Source organism: Heteronotia binoei, chromosome 21 (genome assembly GCF_032191835.1).
Source record: "Heteronotia binoei isolate CCM8104 ecotype False Entrance Well chromosome 21, APGP_CSIRO_Hbin_v1, whole genome shotgun sequence".
NCBI classification, from domain to species: Eukaryota; Metazoa; Chordata; class Lepidosauria; order Squamata; family Gekkonidae; genus Heteronotia; species Heteronotia binoei.
The window spans coordinates 58156704-58179217 of NC_083243.1; the positions used below are offsets into that span (position 1 = coordinate 58156704).

Below are 22514 nucleotides of genomic sequence, written 5' to 3' on the forward strand. Positions count from 1 at the left end.
CACAGCTACGGATCTACATAAAAAGAAAAAGGGAGTGACAATTTATATTAAAGATAAATTTAATCCACAACTGCAATTTGCTTCGGAAGATGGTAGAATTTTATTATTGGAAATTACGGTGGACAATAAAAAAATACTTCTTGCAAACATTTATGCTCCAAATGACCATCAAGAGAAATTTTTTCAAGATTTGCATTTTCAATTGTCAAACTTGGAGTATGTGGAATACTGCTTAAAAGGAGACTTCAATGCGGTGTCTGATAGGCAATTGGATAAGAAAACACATAAACAGACTAAAATTAAAAGTCCTCAGCTTCCTACAAGCTTCTGGAAATTAGCTGAAGAATTGGATTTGGTGGATGTTTCGAGAACAAGATACCCCAACTCTAGAGATTTCACTTATCACTCTCCTAGTCATCAAACCTGGTCCAGAATTGATATGTGTTGGCTCTCCACAAGCTTAATAAGACCTAATGGACAAGAGTTATATCAAGAGTTATATCAGACCAAGAGTTATATCAGACCACAGCCCTGTAATGATAAAAATAAAAGGTGCACAAATAAGACGACCATGGAAGTTAAACACAGCAATTCTGAAAGATAAAGACTTCCTTAAAGAAACTTAACTAGAAATGGAATCTTTCTTTAAACAAAATACAACACAAGATGGAAAGATGCAAATAGTGTGGGACACTGCAAAAGCTTTTTACAGGGGTCTTGCAATTAGATACTGCATTAAAAAGAAGAAAGAAAGAGCTGAAAGTCATCAAAATTTAATGTCACAAATGGGAGAAGCTGAGAAGAATCTTAAAAAGCACCCAACAAAGTATGAATTTCAAAAAAAGGTGAGAGAAATACAGCACAAAATGAATTTAATTCTTATGGAAGAAGAATTATATTAAGATATGCTAAACAAAACTTTTTTGAGCATGCTAATAAACGTGGAAGATGGTTGGCCTATAGGATGAGAAAAGAGAAGGCTAAAAAAAATAATTACAACATTGAGAGATGAGAATAACAAAGAGAAATCCCCAAAACAAGAAATATGACAAATTGTAGAACAATTTTACAAAAAATTATATGAAGACAAGCAAGTTGATAAAATAAACCTAGAAGAATACCTTAAACAAAATAACCTTAACAAGTTTACAGAAGAACAACAAAAAATTCTGAATGAACCTATAACAATAAGGGAGCTTGGAGAGACATTAACTGCCCAAAAGAATGGCAAGTCACCAGGACCAGATGGTTTACCAGCTGAGTTTTATAAAGCCTATGAAGAATCCTCACTTTTGCCATTTAAACACCTCATTGAAAAGATACAGGAAGGAGGTCAAATTCCAAACTCATGGCAAGAAGCTATGATCTCTCTGATTCCGAAAGAAAATGATTTGAAAGGTATTATCGCCCAATTTCCCTTTTTGCTGCAATACTGGCACGTCTGAAGAAAGTTTTGCAATCTACAATACACTATGACCAAGCAGGATTTTTGCCTAAAAGATACCTGAAAGACAATGTCAGAACAATCTGTGACATTTTAGAATATTATGAAGCCCATAACTTTTGAAAACTGTAGAGATCAGAGCTGCAATTTTGGCTTCACCTCCATTATAGCGCAGAATCCCCTATGTGCCAAATATGCTGATAATTTCCTAATTGGTCATATTTAATTTTGAGGAAAATAAAGTTTATTGGTATCCCTCATGATTCTCGCTTTGTAAGAAGAATCCCAAGCTTTTAGATAATTGAGACTTTTGGATATTGAAAAACAAACTCTGCTCTTTAGTAAACAGGATATGCTCCCCGCTGGAGTTTGGTAACTATGGGGTTCTAGCATCTTATTTTTCATACTTAACATCTCAATTACATCAAGCCTTCATGCTTGCAAGAGAGCCAGTTTGATGTAATGGTTAAAAGCATGGAGAGCCAGGTTTGATTCCTCACTTCTTCACATGCACCTGTTGATGTGGGCTTGAGTCAGTCACAAGTTCTCTCAGAGCTGTTCTCTCAAGAACAGTTCCTAAAAGAGCTCACAGGGTGTCTGTTGTGGGGAGAGAAAGGGAAGGAGATTGTAAGTTTCTTGAGACACCCAAGTGAAGGAAAGGAAAAGTCCTCTGTGCAAGCACCAGTCATTTCCAACTCTGGTGACATTGCTTTCACGTCAGACTTTTTACGGGGTGGTTTGCCATTGCCTTCCCCAGTCTTTTACACTTTCCCCTCAGCAAGCTGGGTACTCATTTTACCCACCTTGGTAAGATGGAAGGCTGAGTCAACCTTAGGCCGGCTACCTGAATCCAGCTTCTGCCAAAATTGAACTCAGGTCATGAGCAGAGAGTTCAGATCAGTGCTGCAGTACTGCTGCTTTACCACTTTGTGCCACGGGGCCGCTCCCAAATGAAGGGCAAGGTATACATCCAATCCCTTCATCATGTTCTCCCCACAGAGGTTCTTTTTGGAAGATATGCAAATATTCCTTATTGTGAAAGATTTTGTCCATGTAGGGTCAGAAATCCCATGTTTTGCTTTATTGTGACTTCTATGTTAAATTGCAGGATTCTTTAATTACTTCTCTCTTGCACATCTTTCATAGGTATCCCAATAAGAGGCTTTTTTTGTACCTTCTGTTGGATCAGCATCCTTATGTGTTTAGCAGCAAGGTATCTTTCAATTGTTATTAGGATTCAGGAGCATAAGGTAAAATCTTCTGATGGGGAACTTCACCATTTTTAATGCTAATTTCTTTCATTTGTTATGATTTATGCCAATAAACCAAACCAAATCATTATTTCTTAAGACTTTACTTTCCTCAGTGTTTTGTTATAAATTTTGATTACTACTGTGGGCTGAATGTCTACGGGAAAGAATACACACAATTTAATATCTCAGTCTATACACATATGTTATAGGGAATGAATGGTAGCAGACAGTGATTGGAGTAATGTTTGAGCCCCAACCCCAAAAGCTTTGTTTGAGAGCTGATTATTAAAGGAGGCTGGGCTACCCTTTCTGTGGATGTCTCTGGGAGTGACAGAAACCCCAAGGTGCAAGAGGGTCATGACTCTCAGTAGATTTTAAAAGAGACAGGAAGGGTAGTGAGTGTGATGTTCTGACCTACTTATAAAAGTGTAACCTGAAAAGAGGCTGTACAGGTTGGTAGCCACTCTGTGAGCAGAGAAGAGGCGTCATAAATATTTATTGGATCATGACTACAAATTAAACACATGCGATTCAGGAGATGTTGCATGGTGTTAAAACTGAGAATAAAATCTGCAGTCTAATTTACAACAACAGAAATGAATCCATTATTACTATGTACTCATCATTAAGAATCTGGAGGTTTAAAGATGGCAGTTAATTCATTTCAAGTTATCTCTGGAGGTATTTTTCCAAAGGTGTGTCTGCAAGAATGTTTGCTGCTATCATACACTGAAATTTGATCACATCATCATTGTAATTCAACACAGGGCAACAGGAAAGGACAACATTTTCCAAAACCTGTTTTATTTGTACAGAGTAAAATACATCAGATAGTGAGCATTTCATTTGGAGCCCATAATCCAGATCCATTAACCAAGTTCGTTTTCACCAAGTATTGTAGCTTGAAGTCACGTAATTAGGAATTCTAAATAGAGCTAATCTCTCTCTGCTAGAGCGACAAGGTGTGTATCAATCTCTGCTTCTGTAAGAATCCTAAAAGAGGGAGAAACACAAATGAAAAGTTTATTCCTCAACTAAATCTTGCACAGTTAGGGTATCCACTTAACCTTTAACCAATATCATACCAGAAAGGATGAGATGCACAGCCCAGTTGGAGAAAGGGTGAATCACCAGTAAACACATTTGGCCAGCTACCAACGACAGGCAAAATTTGAAAGCAATCACCAGCTCCTTGCCTAGCTTCTGTATGCAACAGACATGCCGCAAAAGCTCCCTAATAAAACTGTAGTTCTCAACTTAACTTAAAGCCACCATGAACATATGAAATTGCCTTATACATTTGTCCAGAGGTCATTTTGTTGAAAAAGAGGTGCCAGAGCTTATTAGCACAACTTATTTGCATATGCCACACACCCGACATCACTGGAAGGTGTACTAAATTATATAAACTCAGCATCCACCTTAAAATGCTTCTTGAATTAGAACTGTCATAATAAAACCTTACTCCCATCATACCTTTTAAAATTACTTTCCTATGTGGCCACAGTGGCATGATGAAGATTTCCATCTGTCTGCTTTATATGCTGTGGTTATTTCCCCATTTTCGTGGGAAAAATATTAAAAAGCTTGTTAAATCTTAGGAGTTCAGCCAAACTCTCACAGGGGGATATGAACAATGGAGCCTAGAAGCAAGTATTTGGGGCAGGGTGGGGGTAAGAAAGAAAGAACACAATAAAATTTAAAGGTTCCAGAACTCCACTCCTGTGAGCTCCTGCCCAAAATGAGGCCTACATTTGTCCACCCTCCAACTCAGTGTGTCTGTAACCCATGAAGCGGCTCTCAGATCTTTTCCAAAGTTTGCTAATCTGTAAGTTTGTTATTGGAGATGCCAGGGATTGAATCTGGGACCTTATCCCACAAAATATGTGCTCTCCTGGGCTGTGGAGACGACCTGTGACTTACTGAAGACTGCATGCTGGAGATCACAGGTTTAATCCCTGGCACATCGTGCTAAAGGATATATGGTCACAGGTGCTGGGGAAAGAATTTTGTTTGCACTAGACATCGGAGTGGAAAACACTGAACTAGATGTACCAATGCTGTGACTCAAAACAAGACAGCTCTATGTCTGTATATTGATTTAAACGGCAGCTTCTTGGGAATCTCAGCAATATGTATGTATTTATTTATTTACTTATTTTAGTATGCTTATATTCCGCCCTTTCCTGTGAACAGGCTCAGGGCAGATCACAACATGCAAACAACAATAAAACCTACAGTTCAGAGTTAAAACAATACATTAAAATTAAACAGATAAAAACAATGAAACAATAAACAAAGTGCACCACAGGCGGGAAGGGCACATCATACAAGATAAGCAACTATAGGCCCAAATTAAATGACTGTAGTAATTACAGGAGAGCACTGCAGTAAGCCAATTTGTAAAACTTGCAATTTGTAATTGTACCAATTTGTAAAACTTGCACAGTGGGATAAGTAGCCCTGACTACCTTTAACTGGTCATTTTCATCTCCTTCAGTAACTCCCTCCTTCTTCCCCACCATCAGAACACTAATTACATGCAATGGTACACAACAGCACCAGAGAATGGGAAAACATCACTGGCTGTGATCAAGTCAATTTTTTAATCGAATTCTTCCCAATTCCCCTCTCTTCTACAGCCCCTGTCTCACATGGCTTTCATGCAAGCAGGTCCCATAATCACCAACAAAAGCTTTTCTGGAAGTCAAAGGATACCTCTCCTTCCTTTTCCAGCAGCAAAAACCCTCACTGGATCCAACCAGCTGAAGCTGTATATGAACTATTTCTAGGAAAGTGGGAAACAAAGTGAATCTTTACCTGAATTTAGGATTTTCAACTGTGACAACTCCTACTTCTATTTCAGAAGGTTTGAAGTCAATGGACAACACAGTAGAGAGGCAAGTTATTGCTGTCTAGAAATAAAAGTATACAAGGGAAAATGTTAGAAAATATGAAATCCCATTTAATGCAAAGATATTTTCTACTTTTTTCAGTTTTACATTAATCCAGTGCCTGTGAATTTTAACACGATATTTTGCTCATCATTAATTCAGGTTTACATTTCAACCCAACCAAAGACGCAATTGTAGAAAACAGTAAAAATGTCTTCCTCTTGTTCACCTTTACAACTACCCTGCTATGAATTCTTTCAAGCATGGGAGATTTTTGTCAGCTCCCTTTGTGCCAAGAATCATCCAAGCCTCTATTATTAAAAAGGGCTTCTTGAAAGTACTACCCCTCATACCAACAATTCCCCTCTATTATAAAAAGAGGAACACAAATACAGGCTAATGATTTCCGACAACAAATTGTAAGAGATTAATCCTAACCACTAGGATTGATTTTGATGAGTTCAACCTATCATATGAGTATGATCACATCTACAATTAAAAACATCTAGATAGTTATTCAAACATAAGCAAGCTGTAACACAGCCCAACAAGAGCTGACCTTAGTTTTACAGAAGCAGCAAGATTCCCTTGGAAGTCTTGCATTTCATAACTACTCAATACAAATAAAAATAAGATCCATAAAGCCAATTTTACATGTTCAACATCAGCAGAAACAAATTCCAATAATAAATTAGAGGCTCTTAAAAGAAAGCGAGAGAGAGAGAAAGAGAGTGAGAGAGAGAGATGGAGAAACATCCCCACAAGGCATTTTACACTGACACTCAGCTTTGGCAATACAGATTGCAAAGAAGCTACTGACAAGTATGAACAAGACAAACGTTTGCTATCCCACCAGCATTGCCCAGGAGCACCAACATAGATGTGAAATGGGGTAAGACTTAAGGTTTAATTATTTTGGTGAAAATCTGCAGAACAGCCACAGGGATATAGGGATAACTTCAGATTAATTTTAGCTACTTCTATTGCCAAGTCTTCTTAAGCATCATAGAAATGAAGCCAAGAACATTATGCTATCACTTCATATTTCACCCCATTACCACCTGTTCAAAATGAAAACACATTAACATTATATCTTTAAAATTGTATGTGGTTTCTTCATAAAGGTGTAAAATAATCTTTTACTTAATAAGGGTAACACTCACACCTGCAAGGGCAGGGAAGGAGGACACACGCAAAAGTGACTTGTGCCAGAAGTTTTATTTCATTTTTCTGCAGGTTACTTTTCTCTCCTATTTCAAGACTTAATTTACTATTAAAGTTTCTGGAAAGTACTGCTTTCATAACACACTCCTAAAATCATTGTTATGACTGAAGGATGAGATCAGAAAAGGAGAACTGGGCTATAATTGTTCTGGTATTTTAAGGAAACTGAGTTGCAGTTACTTGCAGTGTCATCCTATGCATAATTGAACTCTTAAGTCCATGAACCTCAATGGACTTAGAAGCGTGTAACTCTGCTTAGGATTGCATTAATCATTTCATTGAGGCTGTACCTCACTCATGTACTGTTCAATACAAATGTGCAACATCTGTGATGCTATACAGTAGTCTCGGCTTGGCTTCGCGAACGAAGATTTAAGAAGGGTGCAATAGTCCACGTCTGCTGCAGGCTCGCTGGTGGCTGACAAGACCAATGCGGGACAGGCAGGTCCGGCCACAGTGGCTGCAGGGAAAAGTCTGATTTAGGGTTGGTGCTGTAGCAGTGCGATTCTTCCTCAATCTCCTTTTGTCTTCAAGACCAGCTATGCGTGCGTTCTCAAAAGAAGAGACAGCCTGGTGGATGGTGTGCCTCCATGCTTTGCGATCTGAGGCTAGGTCAGACCACTGGTGATGGTTGATGCGACAGGTGCCAAGGGATTTCTTCAAGGAGTCCTTGTACCTCTTCTTTGGTGCCCCTCTATTTCGATGGCCGGTGGAGAGTTCGCCATACAGGGCAATCTTGGGAAGGCGGTGGTTTTCCATCCTAGAAATATGCCCTGCCCAGCGCAGCTGCGTCTTCAACAGCAGTGCCTCGATGCTGGTAACCTCCGCTCGCTTGAGAACTTCAGTGTTGTCACAAAGTCACTCCAGTGGATGTTGAGGATGGTGTGAATACAGTAGTACTACTGTTGGTTTTTACACCCTGCTTTTCTCTACCCTAAGGAGTTTCAAAGTGATTTACAACTGCCTTTTCTTCCTCTCCCCACAACAGTCAACTTGTGAGGTAGTTGGGGCTGAGAGAGTTCTGACTGTGATTGACCCAAGTTTCAGTGGAGTGGGGAATCAGATCCAGTTCTTTTTTTAAAAAAATGTTCTTAAAAATTACACACATAAAAACACAAAACAAATCAGCACATGGAAAGATGAGAAGTTTGCTTTTATTCTTGTAAACCTTCATTATCTGAAACCAAGATGGTCAAAGTCAAAGTCCAGTGTAAACAGCTCTGGAGCACTGGAAGTGAACAGCAAACTCCACCCCGCTCCCTGCCCCACAGCTTTCCTTTCGGTCTTCATTTCAGAAGTAACCAGCTTGCCACAATTTCCAAACCAGCAGCAGGGACAAGCATGTTTCTTCCAAACCAGAATGGGACACCTGGTTTGGAAAGAAAACGCTAACCAGAGTTTGCTGATTTGGATGTCACAGTACAGTATGGCTAGAACTAAAATGACAATGTATCATTATGGAAAAGGAATCAATGGTGGAAGGGGAACATAAGTGTCATCCTTAGAGGGTTTTTTAACTCCAAATTATGATCTGAAGATTTGTCCAAACTGACTTGTGAAATAAACTTCAGCTATGCTATTATTTTCAATGACATTTTTTTTCTAAGATGGCAAAGAATAGGCCTTACAAATAAAGATGGCCGTGTTTACTTTCTACAGCAAGCCCAGAACGCTAAGCATCATTACTAAGATGCCTGAACCAATTATTTCTAAGTAAAAATGTGTCTCAAAACTTTTCTACAATTTTCTTCTACAACTGACTATCCAGCAGCCCCCTATGTTATACAGGTCAACATGTGAGAGTATCAGAAGCCACCTATACTGTGCCATGGCTGCTCTTCTCTCACACAATATAAAGTTCTGCTGAGCAGATATAAGCCCTCAGGCATACCTCTCTCTGAATTCAGAGACTGAACATGGTTAAATCCTTTCCCTGCACCATGCCACAAAGTGCTTTCTCACTTAACAATCCTGTCAACAAATGTTTAGGCAAGTCATTCGCTTTTAACCTAAACTGTATATTGAGATTTAAAATTCAGCTGGGATATGAACTGAGCTCTCTTGTTCACAAATCTGGGCATCTTCTTAAAGAACTATATCAGTACATAACCCCTATTCACTTAATTTCATGTTATCCTCTCTACCAAACAGAGCATGTGCATGTTAATTCTTACCTTTCACAGTGAAAAAGGACAAAAAGCATATCCTATAGGAATTAGATTACTGACTTCCAGATCAAGGGTAGCATAGCCATGACTTAGTAATATACTGGACCAGATCCACCAACCTGCCAGCAGAAGGTGCTGATGGACATGGAGCTTTCATGTTTTACCCTTCCCCCAGTAGTCTCTTTTGACCCTGAGAAAGCTGATTCTTGAGGATGCAGCACCTGCATGGAGTAACAGCCACGTGAGTCAGTGGGCTGCAGTGAGAAGGAAGGGGGAAAATCTCCTTTCCTGACTCTGATCAGTGGAGTTACATCTGATGGAAGAGTAGGAGGAAATGATTTCAGTTCCTTTCTCACTGCAGCTCATTGACGTGTAGCTATTATTCCAGGCAAGTTCTAGGGGTTGGGCAATCAACTTTCCCAAGATCGAAAGGAACTGCACTGGGGGAAGGAAAATGTGAGGAAGATCCTTGCATGAATGGATGTCAGAATCCAACACACTGCTTGCCCAGTGACCCAGCTACTCAGTCACTGCTATTTGTACAGTTATGAACATACACTTGCATGCAAAAAGAGACATTTTATGATTTCAGCATGCTGGCTGCAGTAGACATCACTGCTTACTAAGTCTGCACAGACAGATTCTCAAACTTCTCCAGAACAAAACTATGTGACTACTACACAATAACCAATAGTCTTTGATCAACAAACACTGCAAACAAAATACGTTACGTAGCCAAGAAAGGAAACCCTACTGTTTGATAACAAGCACAGTGAAGAGAAAGTAGAGAAAGCAGATTACCACAGTTTTTGTAAAAAGGACTATTAAGAAGTGCCTAAATGATCATATGCCAGACAAGTTGGCACAGTTATAGTACTCAGCAGACCTTACAGTAAAGCTGCAGGTGTACCAGTTTGGCAAGTCTTTCTGTCCCAAACTCAGGCACATCATGTTAACCATCTAGATCAGGGGTGTCAAACTCATTTGTTATGAGGGCCAGATCTGACATAAATGAGACCTTGTTGAGCCGGGCCATGTCGGGTTGGGCCGAGCCATGTCGGGCTGGGCCATGTGTATACCTATTTAAGATTAGGTAGCAAAGATATAAACTATATAAAAGACACAAAATACGATTAAACATATATATATTTTAAAAAACTTTTAAAATGCTTAAAACATTAGCACTTGTTAGTCTTAAAGGTGATTTCTTTGTATTTCTCCCATGGGATCCAGGGAACTGGGCAAAGGAAGTTCTGGCTCTTTTGCTCATTCCCCAGGGGACCAGGAGGGGGAGGAGTCTCAGACAATAGAAGGAAGAGAGACTTGGCTCAGTAGCTCTGCTGTGCAATTGAGAGAGCCTGGCAAAGCAAGCTCTCCATTCTTCTCTTCCACCCCAAGGGAGGAGCCTCAGCCAAGGGAGAAAACAGAGGTTGTGCTTTGTAGCTCCTGTGCAATTGAGCAAGCCTTGCAAAGAAAGTTATTATGCAGAAGAAAGCAAGATATAAGGAGAAGGAAGCAGATGATGTCCAGTTGCTCGGGGGCCTGATAGGAGCCCTCCAGTGACCTGATTCGGCCCATGAACTGCATGTTTGGCACCCCTGATCTAGACATTCTGTGTTCAGAAAGGGTGGGCAAAGAAGAAGAAAGGGCTACTTTTAAAAGGAATGAGACAATACAAATCTCTTCACAGTAACCCTGCCTGTTTTCTACAGCAGATTAAGAACTTTAACAGGTCAATCCTATGGGTAGCCCAATGAGTTCAAGTGCATGTAAAGTTGCAGCCCAGTCTGATACACTTCTGTGCACTTACCTCCACTGTCTGTTCAAATGTCCAGTCCAATTTTTTCTTCACTTTCTTCTCCAGGAAGCTAGTAGATTCTGTTTGTTTGACTCCTGCAGCCGTAGCTTTAAACCCACAGTAATAGCCTGCTGGATCACACTTGTACACCTGAGGATTGTTCTCTTCATCAACGCCAACCAAAATCATGCCTTTGACAAAGAAGTACAGCAGTGTTTTTCCCCAGAAGAAATTGTAATCACATATTTCAGATGTTCAGGGAATACCTGTTTTTACACCATACATTTCTCTCCTACCTGGGGGTGGGGGGCAGAGGTGATTCTAGAAAGTGTTTGTATATATTCCGTTATTACTATCATAAATATCAGGGAAAGGGGCAAAACCAGGCCATTTGATGATGCACTGGTGAACAGGCACCCTCCCCCCCCCCAAAAAAAACCAGGGCATGGGCATCATAGGAAATATAAGTTTTATTGATTTTTCTAGACATCATTTTCACAATGTCAGTCCCAAAAGTGAAACAATTCTCCATTTTAATATAAGTTGTATAGTCTCTTTTTTCCAAAATCTGCATTTCTTAAAAAAACCCCCAACATTCAGATTTAAAAGACAGGGGAAACCGAAAATACACCTGAAAATGTCTAGTATTTCATTTGTATATGGATCTGAAGCAGATTTATTTTTAGATCAATGAAACTTCCTCCTAAGAAATGCTGCTTTTCTTCTATAGCACATCCTGCAAACATAATAGAGGAAATCAGATTCTTGGGATCCGTCATTCCAAGTCTCATATTGTAGACCTACCTCTCCCAACAACACACTGAGGCTCTTCTAAACATAATGAGATTTTTCTCATCATCCAAAGCCCAAGAATAAGCATGCTTTTAAGGCAGCATAGTTATATGCTCGCCCTGCTGTTGGTCTTCCATTCACACATGAAGCATAGTTAAGCATTTCTGCGTTTGGGATACCTTGAATCAAGCGTCAGTTTCACTGTGATAACCAAATACAGGTACCCTGCCTCTCCCACTGAAAAACCTGAAGCTTGATTCAAACCATCCCAAACCTAGCTTTCACTCAGTATGAATGGGAGGGAGACAAGCACAGTAACAAATTGTGCTTGTGCCAGTCATAGGCAAGCTTGAATGCAGCCCTTGTAATTTAAATGAGACTTTTGTAGTAAACATGCATGGCATCTCTACCTTCCCTAAGTTTCGAATTACTTTAAACTTATATTTTACTGTACTCACAGCAACCAAGAGGCCTCATTTCCGCATTCTGCGTGTAGACCTGGGAAATATCTGCAATCCTTTTACATAGCATATCCACTGGAATATCGTATCCATACTTGTATTTCCAGTTTGCAGCTTCATAGCGGGCCCTCTGCACCTGGGACCTGCTGTCCGCTGACACCAAGAAAAGGAACTGAAGTCATTTCCATGCTTCTTCCAACAAATAGGATTTAAAATAATTAAACTTCAATATAAAAGGGGGGGGGGGGGAGACTGCAGAAAGAATACTCCCATGCCATTACAACTCATAAATCTGTGTATTTAATATATCTGTATCCCACTCTTTCACCCCCAATAAACTCAATAAAGCTGATCTCCAATACAGAAACAACTTTGAATCAGGCCTATTTAGCTTCAGAGAGGGAAACACATGTAGTGCCTCTGGACCTTCCACAATTCTGTGGCATTTTAAAATATATAGTTCATTGTTTAGGAATAGCAAAACATTTTGCCATTTTTGCTACCAATGTAGTTAAGTTTAATACCTGTCATGCCTGTCATTACACATCCGATATTTTCAGTTATTCTGAATAAGTGAGTTACTGTGCTAGAATCCAGTAGCTTGTCCTAAAGGATAGAACAGAAAAATAATTTTAAATAGTGCAGAATTTGGACCCAACTCTAGGTTATTATCACAGGCAGCCCTGAAAATACCAGTCATTCCAGTAATAAAAAATAATGAATACCAGAAATATATTGGGTTGGAACAAGCAGAAGTTATCTGTTAGAACCTTTGCACAACCAGAAACATACCAACAAGACCACGCTGTCAGCTTACTGTATCCCCACTTGCATTACTCCTTGTGCAAGACATTGAGCAAGTAATTACTTGAGAAAAGGGATCATCAGGTATTGCAGTATACGTAGCACTATTACTTGCACAAGTGTAACTGTGCTAAGATCATATTACTATTTATGCATCAATGGATCCAACCAATCAGGAAAATAACAAAGAAGGGAGAGAATAATTCTAATGAAAGTTTGGGAAGTTTCACTCCATTCCTCTCCTCAGCACAGCCCCTGTGGAACCATGCTGCTATTAATCCACAGTAGTCCTGAGATACCTGGCAATCAGTTTTTCTGGGGCTGAAAAGAACTACTGGGGAGAAGAACTGGAGGAAGCTTCACAATTGTTGCAACTACAGATTGCTGGATCCACCCCAGTTACTAAAAAAGTTTTGGCATGCTTCCAACTGTGTTTCTTCAGAACTAATTCTTATGTACTCAGAAGAACTCTACTTCCAGTACAAAAGTTCAGCACATGGCAGGTATTAATTAAGAATCAGGATATCCACAAAGGAGAAATTAGATGCTCACACACTTAAGATGGGCACGAACCTAAAAATCTTAGCCAAACCCCCCTCCCCCCACCTGAACTGAGCCAGTGAGTTTGGTTCCCCTTTTTTCCTGGGAAGTGTTAAATGGTTGGCAGCCATTTAACCTGCTTATTTCATTTAACCTGTTTGCTTCACTTCACTTCGAATTGTGTGCGGGAGTGAGCAAAACCAACAGATTTAATGGCTGGTAGCCATTTAACCTGTTGGTTTTGCTCCCCCACTTCAAAGCAGGGGGAAATGAAAGTGACCAGTGAAATGGCTCACAGCCATTTAAACCTCAGCTACAGACCCTGCGATGCTCAGCTGTGAGGTTTAAATGGCCCTAAACAGAGCTGAACTGAACAAAAGTCCAGTAAATGTTCAGGGAAGGCACGTCAGTTTGATGGCTCTGGACTGGTTCAAGTTTGTGCCAAATGTTGGCTCTTGAACTGGATTGTGCCCATCCCTATTCCCATTACAGACATTGCCAAGATATTGCTACTTACAGGTACTTTCTTCTGTGTGACGACAACTGCACAGTCCTTCCCACGAACTGCTACTGATGTAAGGCCACCCTGGTTTATGGCCTTAAATGCATACTCTAAATGGTACATTGAACACAGTTATTGATTTGGCAATAATGCTATGGTAACAGTAACATCTATAAACTCTCATTAAGAACTGATTACTGGTGCATGCAATAATATCTGAAGAACGATTTACAATGTTACATAACCTGAAAGCAGTGCTTAAAGAAAGCAATGATTCAGGCACTGGCTTTTTAGGAGGAGGAAGAAGAGGTGACTGGATTTATATCCTGCCCTTCATTTGGAGTCTTAGAATGACTTACAAATCTCCTTCCCTTCCTCTCTCCACAGAAGAGACCCTATGAGGTAAGTGGCACTGAGAGAGCTCTCAGAGAACTGCTCTTGAGAGAACAGCTTTGAGAGAACTGTGATTGACCCAAGGTCACCCAGCAGCTGTATGTGAAGAAAGGTTCAGTAAATGTTCTCTCAGATTAGAGTCCATGCTCCTAACCACTACACCAAGCTGGTTCTCCATTAAAGCATTTACAACATCCAGACTTTTACAATGTACATCATTTTCACTTTTTCCACATATTAGAATTTATTTGCTAGTTCAGTAGTAATTGTCTATGAAGAATCCAATAAAAATTGATATTACAAGTAAGTAGTGAAGTGACTAATCTGCAGATGACAATAAATTGTTCAGGATGGTGAGAACCAGGGAGGATTGTGAGACACTCCAAAGGGATCTGTCGAGGATAGGCGAGTGGTTGTCAATATGGCAAATGAGGTTCAACGTGGCCAAGTGCAAAGTAATGCACATTGGGGTCAAGAATCTTAACTGTAAACACACATTGGTGGGGTCCGAACTGATGGAGACTGACCAAGAGAGAAATCTTGGAGTCATGGTAAGTAACGCACTGAAAATGTCAAGACAGTGTGCGACTGCAATAAAAAAGGCCAACGCTATGCTGGGGATTATTAGGAAGGGAATTAAAAACGAATCAGCCACTATCATAATGCCCCTGCATAAATCAATGGTGTGGCCTCATCAGTGTACAATTCTGGTCACCACACCTCAAAAAAGATATTATAGCACTGGAAAAAGTCCAGAAAAGGGCAACTAGAATGATTAAAGCGCTGGAACACTTTCCCTACGAAGAAATGTTAAAGTGCTAGGGCCCCTTTAGGTTGGAGAAACGATGACTGAGGGGGTGACATGATAGAGGTTTACAGAATTATGCATGAGTTAGAGAAGGTAGAGAAAGTAGTATTTTTCTCCCTTTCTCACAATACAAGAAATCGTAGGCACTCAATGAAATTGCTGAGCAGTAGGGTTAGAATGGACAACAGGAAGTACTTCTTTATGGAAGAGTGATTTACACATGGAATTCACTGCCACAGTAGTTGGTAGCAGCTGCAAGCATAGATGGCTTCAAGAGGGAACTGGATAAACTTATGGATCAGAGGTCCATCAGTGGCTGGGGGGGGCAACAGTGGAAGGGCATCTAGTGTCCTGGCCCAACGGGTGGACCTCCTGATGGCACCCGGTTTTTTGGCCACTCTGTGACAGTGTTGGACTGGATGGGCCACTGACCTGACGCAACCTGGCTTCTCTTATGTTCTTATTTTCCCTCTTCTCACTGAAAAAGCTTGAATACTTAGTGAGATCAGTTGGAAGTAAATGCTTATTTAACTTATCTTCCATTATACACATTTAGGATTTTATTTATTTATGTTATTTATAGTCTGCCTTTCTCACTGAGACTCAAGGCAGATTACACAGAGTGAATCAGTACAATCACCAGGATGGGAGATTCAATAAACAATGAAATAGGATTAGGGTTTTAGTAATCTAAAAAATAGAACTGAAGTAAAGGCTAAGTATTAACTTGACACTTTAAAGAATGCAAACATTATATTGTGGGATCCTATTTGCAGCAAGCTATACAGACTAGTACAGACCACAGTCCCTTACCATCTATCCAAGTAATACTGTAAACTATTCTTTGCTATACAACCTATTACCTGCTTAAATAATTCAGTTTTGCATAGTCTGCAGAAAGCCAGGAGAGTGGGAGACTTCCTGAACTCCTCAGGCAGGCCATTCCACAACAACAGAGAATGTACAGGCAATGTTGATTTTGCCCACTTGCAAGTTGGCAGCCACAGGAGCCTCTGCTCAAATGAGCAAATCTGTTGTGGCAGAACAGAGGGAGAGTGGATCCTGCAGATAAAGGGAATAAGGCCATAAAGGGACTTACTGTATATGATAGCCAGTATCTTAAATTGAGCCTGGTAACTAATGGGCAGCCAATGTAGTGATTGCTGAACTGATTATGCATGCTCTGCCTAGCTTCCAAGAACGTTTGAGACACGGCATTCTGCACCAACTGGAATTTCCAAACTGATTTTAAGTGAAGACCTACGTTCTGCTATTATATATCACCCTGAGCCATGCAGAGGAGGGTGGTATAGAAATTTAATTTAATAACAGAATCATAGAGTTGGAAGGGACCTCCAGGGTCATCTAGTCCAATCCCATGCACAATGCAGGAAACTCACAAATACCTCCCCCTAAATTCACAGGATTTTCATTGCGGTCAGATGGCCATCTAGCCTCTGTTTAAAAACCACCAAGGAAGGAGAGCCCACCACCTCCCAAGGAAGCCTGTTCCACTGAGGAACTGCTCTAATGGTCAGGAAGTTCTTCCTAATGTTGAGCTAGAAACTCTTTTGATTTAATTTCAACCCATTGGTTCTGGTCCCACCTTCTGGGGCCACAGAAAACAATTCCACACCATCCTCTAGATGACAGCGCTTCAAATACTTGAGGATGGTGATATCATCTCTCAGCCACCTCCTCTCCACGCTAAACATGCCCAGCTCCTTCAACCTTTCTTCATAGGACTTGGTCTCCAGACCCCTCAACATCTTCGTCACCCTCCTCTGGACCCATTTCAGCTTGTCTATATCCTTCTTAAAATGTGGTGTCCAAAACTGAACATAATACTCCAGGTGAGGTCTTACCAGAGCAGCGTAAAGCAATACCATCATTTCACAGGATCTGGACACTATACTTCTGTTGATACAGCCCAAAATTGCATTTGTCTTTTTAGCCACCACATCACACTGTTGACTCATGTTCAGCGTATGGTTCACTAAGACCCCTAGAAACGTTTCACAAATACTACTGCTAAGACAAGTCTCCCCATCCTATAGCCATGCATTGGACTTTTCCTACCTAAATGCAGAACTTTACATTTATCATCCCTGTTAAAATTCATTTTATTGGTTTTAGCCCAGTTTTCCAGCCTGTCAAGATCATCCTGTTTCTGTCTTCTACTGTATTTGCAACCCCTCCCAATTTAGTATCATCTGTAAATTTAGTATCATCTGCAAATTCCCTCTATCCAAATCATTTATAAAGATGTTGAACAAAACAGGTTTCAGGACAGATCCTTGAGACACTCCACTTGTCACTCCTCTCCAAGAGGATGAGGAACCATTCACAAGCACTCTTTGGGTGTGATCTGTCAACCAGTTACAGATCCACCTAATGGTAACAGGATCTAAACCACATTTAAGAAGATGAAGATATTGGAAGATATTGGATTTATATCCCGCCCTTCACTCTGAAGAGTCTCAGAGCGGCTCACAATCTCCTTTACCTTCCTCCCCCACAACAGACACCCTGTGAGGTGGGTGGGGCTGGAGAGGGCTCTCACAGCAGCTGCCCTTTCAAGGACAACCTCTGCCAGAGCTATGGCTGACCCAAAGCCATGCTAGCAGGTGCAAGTGGAGGAGTGGGGAATCAAACCCGGTTCTCCCAGATAAGAGTCCGCACACTTAACCACTACACCAAACTAGCTCTCCAACTTGTTGACAAGGGTAGTATGTGGAATGTTATCAAAAGTCTTACTGAACTCAAGATAAATGACATCTACAGCATTCCCCTGATCCAGCAAAGTAGTCAGCAACATAAAGTACAGCATATTACAGTAGTCTCGTCTTGATGTTACTGTGGTGTGAATCCAGATGGCCAGATCAGCCATAACAAAAGTAAGGGTCATCATATGGGCTAGGCCAGGGGTGGCCAATGGTAGCTCTCCAGATGTTTATTGCCTACAACTCCCATCAGCCCCAGCCAGCATGGCCAATGGCTGCTGCTGATGGGAGTTGTAGGCAAAAAACATCTGAAGAGCTATTATTGGCCACCCGAGCTAGGCAGTTGCATTAACTTGCTTCTCCAGCAATAATGATGGATCCAGTATAACCCAAAGACTTTTAACTGAACCAGTAAGGATCAGGTACATGCCATCAAAAGTGGGGAGCAAAATGTCCTTCAAGATCTCGACCACCCAGCATTAGCACCATATTTTCAGGGTTTAGTTTCACTCTGTTTTCTCTTAACCACAGCAGCCAGGTAGCTATTCAGGATCTCTACCACATCACCAGGAGATTTGGATAAGGATATACAAGACTGGGCATTGTCAGCATATTAATGACAACCAGCCCCCAAACTATGAATATGGAACTATGGAATTCACTGCCACAGGAGGTGGCAGCTGCTGCAAACATAGACAGCTTCAAGAAGCGATTAGATAAACAGCAGAGGTCCATCAGTAGCTATTAGCCACAGTATATTGTTGGAACTCTGGGCGTTTTCGCACAGGGCTTACCCCGGAGTGACATCCCTCTTCACCGTGCAGCGTCTGCGCGGATTTCGCACCAACTGCTCCGCAGAGCCACGGCTTTTGCATCGCAAATGTAAACTGGTTTTTGGCGGTTTACATTTGCGACGCAAAAGCCGCAGCACTTCACGGCTCTTCCTGGTTCTGCGGAGCAGCTGGTGCGAAATCCGCGCAGACGCTGTGTGGTGAAGAGGGATGTCGCTCCGGGGTAAGCCCTGTGCGAAAACGCCCTCTCTGTCTGGGGCAGTATTCTTGGTGCTTGGGGGGGCACAGTGGGAGGGCATCTAGTGTGCTGGCCCCACTGATGGACCTCCTGATGGCACCTGTTGTTGTTTTTTTGCCACTGTGTGACACAAATACCGATTTCGCACACAGCTTACCCCGCGGTCACGTTCCTCTTCTCTGCGCAGTGTCTGTCGAATTTCCCACTATCTGCGCCGGAGTTACAGAAAGTGTCGCGGCTTTTGCATAGCAAACGTAAACTGCTAAAACCCAGTTTACGTTTGCTACGTGAAAGCCACAACACTTCCTGTAATTCCGGCGCAGATAGTGGAAAATCTGACAGACGCTGCGCAGAGAAGAGGAACGTGACCGCGGGGTAAGCTGTGTGTGAAATCGGTCAAAGTGTTGGACTGGATGGGCCATTGGCCTGATCCAACATGGCTTCTCTTATGTTCTTAGTAATTTGACCTAAGGGTTTGACACAGAGATTGAAAAGCATGCGAGATAGAACTGCATGCTCTGAACTCCACAGTACAGGCTCCACACTGAAGATAACTGATTAACTGATTTCTAACAGCAACCCTTTGAGTCTGATCTCTGAGGAATGAACCAGTTCCAAGCACATTCCCTTATACCAACTTCTGTAACCAAGTGTCTCAACAAAACAGCCTATCTGTATGAAAGGTTGAAGATAAATCCAACAAAAGCAACAAGGAGGCCACTCAGACAAAGGTTATCATTTTTTCTTTAAAGATGCTACATGCGCAAACACTTATAGACTGTCCTTATTTATAAATTATAAATGCATACCAATGTAATGTCATGGTTGAAGTAAATCACTGGTAAAAAGTATTTTATCATAAGTCCTGTTAAATTATCTTTTTATCTTGAAAAGCCATGGGAAAGATAATCTTCTAAATCAGGGGTGGTCAAACTGTGGCTCGGGAGCCACATGTGGCCCTTTCACACATATTGTGTGGCTCTCAACCCACCCCACCCCACCCCATCTGTCTTTAAATCACTTCTCCAAGCCAAGGCAGCCAACAGCTTGGAGAATGCATTTAAAGTTGCTTTTTCCCCCCACCTCTCCCTCCGTTCCTCCCCATCTATTTTCCTTCCTCCCTCAAACATCTGACATTCATGTCTTGCAGCTCTCAGACATCTGACATTTATTCTATGTGGCTCTCACATTAGCAAGTTCTAAATCAACAGGCACACAAATCCAATTAATATGCTAAGAGCATACCAAACAACTACTTGGTGCCACATCAAGGCAAAGCTTAAGAGAAATTCTTTTGTACACATACCAAATTTTCATACACTTGGACAACTAAGTATGCTGGATATTTCTAACCTTACACCAAAAGTGATACATGTAACATGAACTACATGTATTGAAATCATGAAGTTACAACTCTGTGGGCATGTCTGTGCTCCTATTTACTAAGTATGGTAGGCTATACTAGAGAATGAATTATATATAACAAAGTGCTAATCACAATGCCAGGATCTTCAAGGCCCTTTCACTATAGTCCAGCTGTTATGAGAAAGAGCTTAGTTTCAAAATGCAGCATGAATCCTTGGGATAAGGAATTTAAAACTGCTGAAATAGACAGGACAATATTTATTTATTTATTTATATTTCGCTTTATATCCCGCCCTTCCCACCGAGGTGGCTCAGACGAGTAGGCACTTTGCACAAAACTGAATAACAACTGACTACTTGTGGAATGACCAACTATCTAGTGCTATTCGGAGCTTTATCCAAGTGCTAAAGCTCAGAATGCCAGGTTAAAATATGCAAAGGATCTGTCCAGTGAATGCCATAGGTTACCTGAACAACCAACTCTCTTAATATGCTCCTCTGAGCCAAATCAGTTCATCTGAGGAAAATATTCTGAAGATGCTATTCTGCAAACAGTAACAATCAACAGCCACCTGTATTCTCTGTTGTCACTCCTACTCTGTGGAATGATTTCCTAATGAAGTCATAAATTGTTTAAGAAAGCAATTTTATAAAAGAAATAGAACGGCAGCCAAAAAGATATTCAGTTAAAAATAATTTTATTGGGTTATTTTACTCATTTTAGTTCAGTTGTCTCCAATTCTGTAATTTAGTTTTAGTGCACTGCTTGTTTTATGTATTACATTGCCTTGAGACTCAATGAGAAAGGTAAACTGTAAGTCAATTAATAGTCTCAACCTCCTTACCTTGGGAAGAAAATAAATATAAGCAAGATTCTGACATCACTGACATTATTGCCATTAAACTTTGGTTTTAAAAAAGGGAGGAAAAGGCATAAAGTAGTACTATCCTGAGAAGTTATCTTTTTTCACAAAAAATCATATTTTAAAGACTACTAAAGACTATCAATGTTTGATTCTCAGATGAGTGAATGTCATTTATCCTACCTGTTCTAAATCAGCTATATTTAAGAATAAACTACATTTTCCAAGATTGTGCTACTTGTTTGTTTGAAACAGTGCCAGCATGTAGCCTACCATAATTTGTTTTCAATTGTGCACCAATTATATATCTGAACCAAACAAAACAACCTGAAGCAAAGGAGGCCAGAGATCCTGCAGCTTTAACAGTTGTGTCAAAAGGGAGAACGGCAGATGGTGCAACTCAGAAAACACATTAAAACTCTTGACAAATAAGAGCTTTCTTCTCCCTTGCATCTATAGCGTCAGCATACCGCCCAACAGAGATGGATGTTTCACTTTCGCTTTTGAGTATGGCCAGTATTCTCTCTAAGCATTACGTTACCCATTTTTACAACGAAGGCATTTAACTTGCATGCATGGTGCATATTGTTTCTCCCAACAGTAGTATATACATTTGCTGGACAAGAGAACGCGGGATGTGTCTTAGATGCATCTTCACTAGAAAAAGAAGCGCCGCTGCTTATGACCTACGCCACGTTACTCCCAACTACTACAGAAAAGCAGACATAGTTGTTCCTATGACAGGGCATCCTCTCTTCACCCATTACCCAGCACAGCGGCCCTACACCATGACTGGGCGGTTCTTACCACACACTCACCTACTTGGTACAGGCGCCCCTCGGGGGAAAAAATAGTGATATGCCGGTCAAAGCCGGCGCTGGAACCTCGGGACATGGTGACACAGGAAAAGAGAAAAAACAGTGACAGAAAAAGGAACCGTCTGCAGACACGCCGTAGAAACCCCACTGCCACCAACAAACTGTGAATAACGGAGAAATACTTCCGGGGCCACAAGCCCCTCACGCAGGCGCAGTTGGCAGCTATCGAAGGAGTCGCAGCTTCATTTCCTGCTCGCTTCACCTTAGTCATTGCGTACAATACGCAGGCGTAAGACTCTGCAAACCGTGCTGGAGGTTGGAAGGAGTTGCTTTCTGAGCATGCGCATTCTTCAGCGTTTGTCTAGGTTCTGGGCTGTTCGTTTAGAGTGCTTGCATCGGCTTTATTAATGGCGCAAGTGTGAATCTCACCCAGCCTGAGAAACACCGGGGGGGCGGGCGGGGTATTTCTAACACTTTGTAAGAGTGACACTTATACTCAGATAAATCTGTTAGTTTCTGCTGTACAGTTAACAGGCCCACCTCTCCGAAATTTCTTTCGTCAGCCAAATGGGATCAATCTTTTCTGTTTTGTCCCCCCCCCCTTTTTTTTTTCTTTTCTTTTCTTTTTTGCAAAG

At 41.0% G+C, this 22514-nt stretch overlaps 1 protein-coding gene across 1 annotated transcript; it reads right to left on the reverse strand.

The window, feature by feature from the left end:
* Positions 1 to 3484: 3484 nt before the first annotated feature.
* PSMA6 (proteasome 20S subunit alpha 6) lies at positions 3485 to 22258 on the reverse strand. The gene is made up of 7 exons (XM_060261315.1): positions 21880 to 22258; positions 13896 to 13990; positions 12559 to 12640; positions 12032 to 12187; positions 10794 to 10972; positions 5518 to 5612; positions 3485 to 3690 (listed from the first exon to the last, which is right to left on the reverse strand). The coding sequence occupies exons 1-7, from the start codon at positions 22148 to 22150 to the stop codon at positions 3633 to 3635; spliced, it is 936 nt and encodes a 311-aa protein (XP_060117298.1). The 5' UTR covers positions 22151 to 22258; the 3' UTR covers positions 3485 to 3632.
* Between the last annotated feature and the right edge of the window lie 256 nt (positions 22259 to 22514).

What these genes read in the sequence shown, in the direction of transcription:
- PSMA6 (XM_060261315.1), bottom strand. Translation starts at nt 22,150, where the DNA reads ATGACTAAGGTGAAGCGAGCAGGAAATGAAGCTGCGACTCCTTCGATA. An exon ending in TGTAATGACAGGCATGACAG is followed by an intron (nt 12,188 to 12,558) that starts GTATTAAACTTA and finishes TCTTGGTGTCAG; the next exon opens with CGGACAGCAGGTCCCAGGTG. An exon ending in AATGAGGCCTCTTGGTTGCT is followed by an intron (nt 10,973 to 12,031) that starts GTGAGTACAGTA and finishes TCTTTGTCAAAG; the next exon opens with GCATGATTTTGGTTGGCGTT.